General features: G+C 39.4%; 1 protein-coding gene across 7 annotated transcripts in view; it reads right to left on the bottom strand.

The window, feature by feature from the left end:
* Positions 1 to 2,486: 2,486 nt before the first annotated feature.
* LOC106515015 (elongation factor 2) overlaps positions 2,487 to 10,076 on the bottom strand; it is a 20,717-nt gene continuing 13,127 nt past the window's right edge. For 6 of the 7 annotated variants that reach the window (XM_014004603.1, XM_014004601.1, XM_014004604.1 and 3 more), the window contains 10 exons: positions 6,703 to 6,914; positions 6,284 to 6,462; positions 6,059 to 6,164; positions 5,535 to 5,787; positions 5,184 to 5,379; positions 4,731 to 5,097; positions 4,261 to 4,614; positions 3,992 to 4,174; positions 3,661 to 3,793; positions 2,848 to 3,221 (listed from right to left, as the gene is read on the bottom strand). In XM_014004603.1, coding sequence (XP_013860057.1) covers positions 3,028 to 3,221; positions 3,661 to 3,793; positions 3,992 to 4,174; positions 4,261 to 4,614; positions 4,731 to 5,097; positions 5,184 to 5,379; positions 5,535 to 5,787; positions 6,059 to 6,164; positions 6,284 to 6,462; positions 6,703 to 6,914 — 2,177 coding nt within the window. In that variant the 3' untranslated portion in view covers positions 2,848 to 3,027. Of the gene's footprint in view, positions 3,222 to 3,660; positions 3,794 to 3,991; positions 4,175 to 4,260; positions 4,615 to 4,730; positions 5,098 to 5,183; positions 5,380 to 5,534; positions 5,788 to 6,058; positions 6,165 to 6,283; positions 6,463 to 6,702; positions 6,915 to 7,309; positions 7,492 to 7,623; positions 7,839 to 8,862; positions 8,966 to 10,076 lie in introns of those variants that run through there. The other variant, XM_014004600.1, reaches the window with a different exon arrangement.

Genomic DNA, 10,076 nt, shown 5'->3' with positions numbered 1-10,076 from the left:
AATGGAAGTCAATGGAATGTCCCCAAATCGATAGCTGTGCAAACATGTGTGTGTGTGTGTGTGTGTGTGTGTGTGTCTGTGTGTGTGTGTTTGTGTGTTAATCTGAAAATCCAAACTAGTTTGGATTTTAGGTTTCACAAACACCTCTGTCCTTTTTCTTTTAAATTGTAGAAACTTTGTCTCTTAACAACAATATCAATGTCTTCAACAGTAAAATTGAGGTTCTCAAGAGGTTATATGCATAAATATATTATTACACATATTCTAAATATGCAATCAGGTGGCACAATTGGTAAAACTGTTGCCCTTCAGCTAGAAGGTTGCTGGATCAAAACCCAGCCTGCGTCTATCCCGACAATATTTACATGTTCTTCCTGTGCATGAGTGGGTTTTCTCTAAGTACTCCAGTTTCCTCTCTCAGGCCAAAAACATTTACAGTATCATAGGTCCACTGATACACATTACACTGTATGTCTCAAATAAATGCTTGATTTGTCCACATAATTTGACGATAATTTATCAACCGAAAAACCCACAATGGTCACTGAAATAACTTGAAACTTACAAAAGAAGTAATAAAAAAATGCATTAAAAAAATCAACCAATGAAAATCAATCATTGTTGTTGAATTGTGGTTTAACAGAATTATTAAAAAAAAGAAAAAAAGAAACAGGCCTGGGTACGAATGATAGTGGGTACCTCTAGAAAGGAATAAAAATAATATGAATCATAGGGACAAGTTCAGCTAACTAGATGTGTCCTCAAGCTTGGACTCAGCCAGTCTGCACATTTAAACTGTGACAAGTAGTCACTGTATTGTTTGATATACAAACTGAACATGGATCACAGGAAGACAAGGAGAGAGTTTTCCCAGGAGATTAGAAAGAAAATCATAGATGAGCATGTTAACGGTAAAGGCTATAAGACCATTTCCAAGCAGCTTGATGTTCCTGTGACTACAGCTGCAGATTAATCAGAAGTTTATTGTCCACAGGTTTGGAGCCAACCTCCCTGGCCAAAGCTGCAGGAACAAATTTATGACGAATTGGAGAGGATAATATAAATGGTAACCAAAGAGTCCAGAACAACTTCAAAAGAAAGCTTAACTCCAAGGTCAAGGTACATCAGGGTTAGATCACGCTTTAGAGCCAGAGTAGACTAAACAGAAGGCAGCCAAGAAGAAAACCGACTGCAATTTGCCACAAAGCTTCTGGGAGAGTCTTGTAGACAGATGAAACAAAATGATCTATTTGGCAAGTTACATAAACTCTATGTTCACAGACCCATAAATGAAGCACACCAAGAAAATAACAGTCCCCACTGTGACATATGGAGCAGGCTTGGTTCTGATCTGGGGCTATTTTGCTGCATCTGGCACAGGGCACATTGGAATCTCAAGACTATCAATGCTTGCTGAAAAGAAAGAAATGTGCTGCCTATAGTGTTAGAAAGCTTGGTCTCTGTCGCAGGTCTTGGATCTTCCAAAAGGATAATGACCCAAGCTAAAACCACCCATAAATGGCTCAGAACCGAAAATGTGACCGTTCATGAGTTGTATACATGAGCCCTGATCTAAATCCTGTTGAACATCTGTGGAAGGAGCTGAAACAGTCCATCTGAAGAAGGCACCCTTCAAACCTGAGACAACTGCAGAGCAGTTTGTCCATGAGGAGTGGACTAACATACCTGTGGAAAGGTGCAGAAGACTCTTTGATAAATGCAGATTGTTTGATTGCAGTGACTGCCTCAAAACATTGCACAACAAATTTTAAGTTATAGGGTCTATAATTTGTGTACAGGTCTGTTTCATTAGTTTTTCTGTTAAATAATTGTTGAACGAAAATTCTAAAGCAATGTGTAATTTTCTTTGGTTGATTTAGAATTATTTATTTTTTTACTTTTTCAGTTTCATGTTATTTCACTGACCATTGTGGATTTTTCAGTCATCAACTGAGTGGTACCAACAATTGTGTCCATGTGTSTATTTCAGTGTCATGTGACTGAGCAGCGTAAAACTGCACGTCACAACACTGAAAAACTATGAATTTAACAAGGATTGAAATAATTAAACTAAAAGTGCATGTCTGTTTCAGTATTTTTTACATTTGACAAAATGGATAAACTTTTAACTGATTAAAATTGGTTAGGTCTGCTTAGAAGTTCCCTAAACGTAATAAATAAATAAAAAGTTAAAAAATGGCAGCAAGGGGTGCAAATAAGAAATTCAGTGTTAATTTCACTTCGTAACCAATTGTGAATCTTTTACCATGCAGCTTCTTAAGGCCGTCACACCATAACATTTTATATAACGAATGAAAATTTGGGACAACCAAGTTGAAGATAGAATTTAAAATTACTGGAAGTCTCTTTTGTGCCTGTTCATACTGTAACATTAATAAAATCATCAAATGTATAACTTAGCGGTTTAGTCAAAAAGTTTCACAAGTTTTCTAAAAAAAAAAAAAAAACATTAAAGTGACAAGGCCTTCAATGGTGTAATTGTTTTATTTGTTAAAGAATAAATGCAAGATACCAAACCTCTGGGACATTATAAAATCTCCCCCCGCCAATTTGTATCGCCAATTAAATTTTCACCCAGTTTTTTTTYTTGCTGCAGTGGGCATTTTATATAATTCCAGCCTCAAGCTTCAACATTTTGTTTTATAATTAACAGTCAGCCTGTTCAAAATTACACATCTTTAGTATTTAATAGTCACTTTAAACTGTTGTAGTCATTAACATAAATGCTTGACTTTGCTCAATTTAAAAAAAAAAAGTTTTTGCTGAATGTGACATGGGTAAACCTAAACAATAAATATGTCAGCTCATTAAAGAAAACAGGCAAAGTAAGTTTTTATTTTCTTTTATTTATCGTTTACAATTTTTGTGGTCATTTCTTTAATATTATTGTCGATTCTTTTGGCAAACATTGGTGCCTACTGTGTTCTGTACAGTCTGGTCCCACAAGATAGTTAAATTTGGTGGGTTGGGAGGAATGAGACAAGAGCCAGGGGGAGTCCAAAGCTTTTACAATTTGTCCAGGTAGTTGTCCAGGGCTGGAACACCTTCTTTGAGACCCTTGCGTTTACGTGTCTCAAGGACAACAATACCGGGCTTGCTTGCAGGTTCCATTGGGTTTCCAGGGAGGATCTGCCAATGGTCGAACACGCACTGTGGGAAAGCCTGGCCACCAGTGTTAGAACGAAGGTCAGCTGTGAAGCCTGGGAGCAGGAAGGACCAAGTCAGACAAGCCAACAATATTTACAACTACAGGAGTTACCAAAAAAGGTGTAGGAAAGCATGCTTTATTATTACTGCTGAATATTGATGACAATGTTAACATTCCCACAGCTTAGCTGTGTTAATTTTCACCTCAACTGTACCCCAAGATGGTGATTATACCACAAATTTAGATGCCATTAAAAAAAAAAAAATCTTCATTTTACCCACGTTGTGCAGCACAATTTGGTTATTAGAACTTAAGTAATCAAAAATTAAGTGCATATTTATGTTTAGATGTACTCTGCTGCAATAAAAACAACCATTTGACAAATTTGGGATTGGGAGTATTGTTTGGTTGTGATTTGTTGACCATTAGCTTGTTCCGTTGTAAAAAGGACGTGTACAAAATATGGAGTTTTTATGAAATCAAAGACTTACCAAACGACTCCATGACAGGCAGGTAGGCCTTGATGACGTACATGGGTGTTCCCATGACCCTGGACTCCTCAAACACATGACCACGCCTCCTGGTCAATACGCCGTAGATTCCACCCATTGCTGTTTCAGGGCACTGTAGAGTAAAGCAAGAAATGTACTAAGAAACACTGAAAAAAAAAAAAGGTTTACGATGACAAGTAGAAATAGTTAAAATCCTGCTGAAAATCATTTTTGTATCCTACTAGCTTTAAGTTAAAGAGCAAAAACAGAAGACACCAAATTCAAAACAGGTTAACAAACAAACAAACAAAAAAAGACAAGTAGTACTCACCTGGATCTCCACCAGGTAGACTGGCTCCATGATTCTTGGTTCTGCTGTCAGCTCACAGGCATACAGAGCTCTACGGGCTGTGGGGATGATCTGACCACCACCGCGGTGAATAGCATCTGTGTGCAGGGTCACGTCATGGATGTCGAAGCGAATGGCACGCATGTTCTCTTCACAGAGGACTCCCTTTAATCAAAAGGCAAATAAAGTTAATCAAGAGATAAATGTAGTTTAGAATCCCATTGAACAAATGTTCATATATGAGCACCCACCTCCTTGGCTGCCCACTGGAAACCAGCCACAACGCTGTCCTTGATCTCATTAAGATACTGCACTCCCTTTGTAACGTCGACCAGCAGGTTAGGTCCAGTTCCATCAGGGCCGAAACACCAGATCTTCCTGGCCTCACCAACRTCCCACTCGTACTTGTCAGCAAGGTAACGGGCACGGCCCTTCATCTCCTGGCGAGAGGTGACTTCACCCTTCTCGATGTCTTCTGCCAGGCCTTCTTGGAAGGGGCGGGCCTTCATGAAGAGACGGTTGTGCTTGTTGGGTGACTTTGACAAACACATTACRTCTGACTCTGCACTGACTGTTTCTCTGTAGGACACCACAGGATCAGATTTCTAAGAGAAAAAAAAAAGTTAATTTAGTTACATTTTCTATYAACACAAGACAAGTAAACATTTGATGTAAATGATGGTGACACTTAAATTTACTGAATTATTTCAAAATGTTTAACCTTCAGTGGAATGCAAGCATGGTCCTCCTCCAAATCTTTCAGACAGATTTCCAGATGCAGCTCTCCAGCTCCAGCGACAATGTGCTCACCAGACTCTTCRATGATGCACTGCACCATAGGATCGGACTTTGAAAGACGCTTCAATCCCTCCACCAGCTTGGGCAGATCAGCGGGGTTCTTTGCCTCCACGGCCACTCTCACCACAGGGCTGACGCTGAACTTCATCACTCTCATGTTGTGCGCCTGCTCAAAGGTAGTGATGGTTCCGGTTTTGACAAGGAACTGGTCCACGCCAACCAAACCGACAATGTTACCACAAGGCACATCTTCAATGGGCTCGACGTAGCGACCCATCATCAAAATGGTCCTGATAGAAAATATGGAGAAACACAACTTAGATGTTTCTAACATGCAACAATCTCCTTACAGGTTAGAGGACTAGATGACACYAACCTCTGAATAGGTTTCAAGTAAAGATCCTCCTTCTTTCCAGGGACAAAGTTTGGGCCCATAATGCGAACTTTGAGGCCAGTAGACACAGATCCGGAGAACACACGACCAAATGCATAGAAGCGACCCTTATCGCTGGTGGGGACCATCTTTGAGATGTACATCATGAGGGGGGCCTTGGGGTCACAGTTCTTGATACCTGGAAGCCAAAAACKTTGGAATTAGAATTCAAAATAAAACAGCGTTTAATTTTTCTGCTGTTAAAATATAACACATACATGAGTAACTATTTACTGCACGAGTTATGCAAAACACAATCTTTACCAAAAACAAAGAAAGTAGCAAACTGTTTACCCATGGCAGCTTCATCATCTCCAGGTCCCTCATARAGAAGCTCACAACGATACTTCTGGGCGGTGACGGGGGACGGGAGGTGAATTGTGATCATCTGCAGAAGGGCTTCACCAGCAGGCAGCCAGCGGCGCATCACAGCCTTAAGAAGAGGTTTACCCTCCTTCTCCTTGTCCTCAGCATCCAGCTTGATGTCCATCTTCTGGATCAGCTTGGCAGTCTCCTCTTTCTTGAAGTTCATGATGGCATCAAACACCTAGAACAAAGTTCAGATGATGTTATATGACGTCTAATGAGCCAGGACATGTTCTGTCCATGCATCGCACCTGCTCAGGAGTAGTTTATCATCATTATTATTCAGGTCAAAGTGAAGAATGATTAAAATCATCACATGCAGGTATACAGAGCAATAAGTCGGGGAAAAGGCAAAAAGCTATATGACCCAGTTAAAAATGTCCTGAATCATAGTTTTTCATGTGCACAAAACACACCATTCCCTCAATGTTTACTTTAAAAAGTCCTCTTACCTTGAAAATWGGGTCCAGAACAAGAGCGCAGAAGGTGCGAGAACACTTCTTGCCGTCAGCACTGACAGCGCTCTTGACAAATTTTCCATTATCAGTATCGTAGTACCTGAAACAGTTAAAAGATTGAGTTTTACAACTAAGGTAAGTACATTAATACTGTAATACATTTCCTCCACTTCAACAGATGACATAAGTTGACAGAAAAGCACTGCGTTTGAGACGCACCTGTCACCCCACAGTTTCTTCATCATGTCTTCCACCTTTTTACAGTGCTCAGCTGGTGACATCTGGGTGTTGCCTTTGGCAGCAAACTTGGCTGCATACATCTCAGCAAACTGCTTCAGAGTGAAAGCCCAACCGTGGAGTCCAGACCCAAAGCCAACAGTGCCAATGACTGGATCAACCTAAGAAATTACAACAAACAATATAAACTTGTCACATTTTGTATTCATGGCAGATGCACTTTTATTACAAAGAATTATTTCTGATTTTGCAGCCTGGGATATGAAGGTAATACAGCTACTTGAAAATTTGCAAGCCCCATAATATTAAGCTAAGCCTAGAACTTGTTAAAACTCCTTATACAGAAATTCTAGTTGCAACAATGACACAAGATAGAAAAACAGTTTTTCTTTACCACTCACCATGATGTTACCCATTGGGCCATGTTCATCCTCTCCATAGGTTGAGATGATTACATTGACCGACTCAACRATACGCTGGAAAGTCTGGTAAAGGTCCTCAGGTTCCAGCTGCAGCTCCAGCAAGGCACGGTCCATTTTGTTCATCATCAGCACTGGCTTGATGCGTTCACCGATAGCCTGGCGCAGCACAGTTTCTGTCTGCACACACACACCTGGAACAAAAAGTAACAATTAACGATGCGCACAAAAATTCTCATGTGAAGATGAACTGCACAAACTGCTAAAACATACCCATTTAACCTCGTCCTAAAAACCACCTAGCTTCAACCATGATTTTGTGAAGTAATTTAGACAATACCAAACAAATTAAGAGTTGAAAATAAWGCCTGCTAAGTTCTAACCATTTTTGTAAATGGCAAAAGTATATAWGGTGGCAACACTGGCAATTCTGTGAAAGCAAGAACACAAACCAATATAAACGCTAGGAAACAAATTCACTAATATCTCAAAGTTATTTCTCAGCTTAAACGACAGAAAARGGAAAAAAAAAAMMMACCTGTCTTGGGAACAAAAACCTATAAAATGTTCAAGTAAATTTGATTCTTACCAGACACGCAGTCAACGACAACAAGGGCTCCGTCTGTAACACGGAGAGCAGCCGTCACTTCAGAGGAGAAGTCCACRTGCCCTGGTGAGTCGATCAGGTTGATCAAGAAACCAGAACCATCCTTGCTCTGCTTGATGAAGGCCAAGTCGTTCTCAGCCAATTCATAGTACAAGGAGATGGCTCTGTGGTTTACAAATTGTTGAATGTCACAAAAATACCAGTTTAAGCACAAAAATGAAGAAAATGTTCATTCCTATATGAGATTAAGATTTTGAACTCAAGCTGCAGGTTTAATCCTGCTACAMAATTCTTACGTAGACTTGATGGTAATGCAGCGTTCTTGTTCATCTTTGCGCGTGTCTGTGAAGCGCGTCTCTCCAGCGCGAGCAGAGGCGATGATGCCAGCCTTGGACACCAGTGAATCCGTCAGAGTTGACTTTCCATGGTCCACGTGCGCAATCACAGACATGTTACGGATGTTGGCCTTTTTGTCCATGATGGCACGGATCTGATCTACGGTGAAGTTCACCTGAGAAAATACACAAGTAGAAAAATTTAAAACAAAATCCAAAATATGTTTTATTATCTAAATATAATGTAAAGTTGCCCCTTTTATTATGTATACAAACCTTAAAACATAAACTTATTTACAGCAACTAGGTGAAATTTGACAACCTAAGCTACACAGCAATAAATAGTCAGCAGTTTTGTTGTTCTCAGTCTGAGGCAGCAAACACCTGTGATTGTTATTGACGTCACACTCAAAGTTAAATATGCTGCAGTTCCACCCAGGGCGTTGCGTTCCTCCATGACCCAGTGACGCTGTTGTCTCTCCGTTTATAATACTGTTCAGCACCTTTCTACCATGAGTTTATCCGCATYAGCAAGTCAAAATAACACATTCTCGCTATGTGTAACAACACACTCAATACAATTGAGCTAAATAAAACCCTCTTCACCGAGACACCCGGCATAATACGTCGACAATAATAGGCCACGTGTACAGACTTTGACACTATGCTAATGCTAACACTGGCGCAGCCCAATTACCGGCAAGTCTATCTATTACCGTCCAACAACGTTTTAAGGACATTTTAGTCACGTTATTCCCATTGTCGCTGAATTGGGCTACATTTAAATCGAGCTAGTTGTTTCCCAGCTCTACATCTCGCTTCTTAAAAACAAGAAAAAATGAAGACAACAGCTAACTGTTAGCTAAAGAAGCAGGCACCGCTTAAGGTATTGAATTCAAACGCACAAAGCACACACACCAATATGACTGTCAGCGTTTTTATCAACATATTAATTAAACCAAAGTCAGTAAATATGATCAGAGTTGTCGACAACAGTTCGGAGTCGCTTTACAACATTCCTGAAGGCCTTTTCCGGCTAGCGGCAGCTTACAAAATGGTTGCCATTTTGATAAGCGCACTCTCACAAGTGCCAAGCTATCTGTCAAACAACACGGAGACAGTAACCTTAATATTAGCGCTAATCGTATTTTCTTATATCAAAAGGCCCATTAGTGTATAAAATAAGTTGTAGAAACTCACCATTTTGACCGATGGTTTTAGATTCTCTTGATAGAAAAAAGAGAAGTGATATTACACTGCCCACCTCACGAGGGCATAGGCAGGGAAGAGGACACTGACGTCAGAAAAACGGATTTTATACGGAGTTAGTCAGCTGACTGCGCATGCGCAAACACATGTCTGAGTTATGCTGTAGAAAGAAAATTAAAAATATATATATATATATTTTTTTCATGCAAATTATTTATTAAAACGCTTTGAAACAGATTTATAGACACATTTTCTTCCAGTTTTGTAATTTTATAATGGAACTTCAAATACTTTAGATCTTTAGGCATACATATATTTGTTTGTAGTAATCTTATTTCTTAATTCAACAATGCATATAAAAAAGAGCTTAGTGGTTATTAAAACAAAACAAAATAAAACAAATGTATTTGAAGCTTTAAACATAATTAATTTGACCATTTTAAAATAAAATAACAGTAAATTACCTGCAGATATTCTATTCAAGATTTCCATTTATTGTAAATTTAACTGTCTTAATCCATCCCTCTCACCCAGCAGTACCGCTATTCTAGTTCACACTTTAGTCACATCACGGCTAGATTATTGCAACTCCCTACTTTTCAGTTTACCAGCAAAATCCATCCATAAACTACAACTGGTCCAAAACTCAGCTGCTCGTATCATCTCCAGAACCCCTTCCACCAGTCATATAACACCTGTCCTAAAGCATCTTCACTAGCTCCCTATCAAATTTCGTATTTCCTATAAAATCTTGCTTCTCACCTTCAAAGCCCTCAATAATCGTGCCCCTCAGTATCTCACAGAACTTCTCCACATTAACACACCTTCCTACACTCTCAGGTCCTCCTCCTCCATCCAACTCACTSAACCACCAGCTCATCTAACCACTATGGGTTCAAGAGCTTTTAGTTACTCAGCACCCCACCTCTGCAACTCTCTCACACCGGACATCAAAAACTCTCCCACCGTCTCCATTTTTAAATCACAGATTAAAACTTTTTTCTTTAAACAGGCGTATTCAGTTTAATCAACATCTCCCATTAACCCTACTTTTTGTAGGATGTTTTGTTTTATATGTTGTTTTTATTTGGTAATTATTTTGTAAACTATGATGTCTTATTGTTATTACTATATTCTATGCTTTATTCTTTTGTTTTATTGCATTGTATTTACATTGTACGGTGTCCTTGAGTGCCATGAAAGGC

The sequence above is a fragment of the Austrofundulus limnaeus genome, unplaced genomic scaffold (assembly GCF_001266775.1).
Source record: "Austrofundulus limnaeus strain Quisiro unplaced genomic scaffold, Austrofundulus_limnaeus-1.0 Scaffold25, whole genome shotgun sequence".
Taxonomy (NCBI): domain Eukaryota; kingdom Metazoa; phylum Chordata; class Actinopteri; order Cyprinodontiformes; family Rivulidae; genus Austrofundulus; species Austrofundulus limnaeus.
The sequence above is the reverse complement of the archived record's forward strand: the minus strand, read 5'-3'. Positions and strand labels throughout refer to the sequence as shown.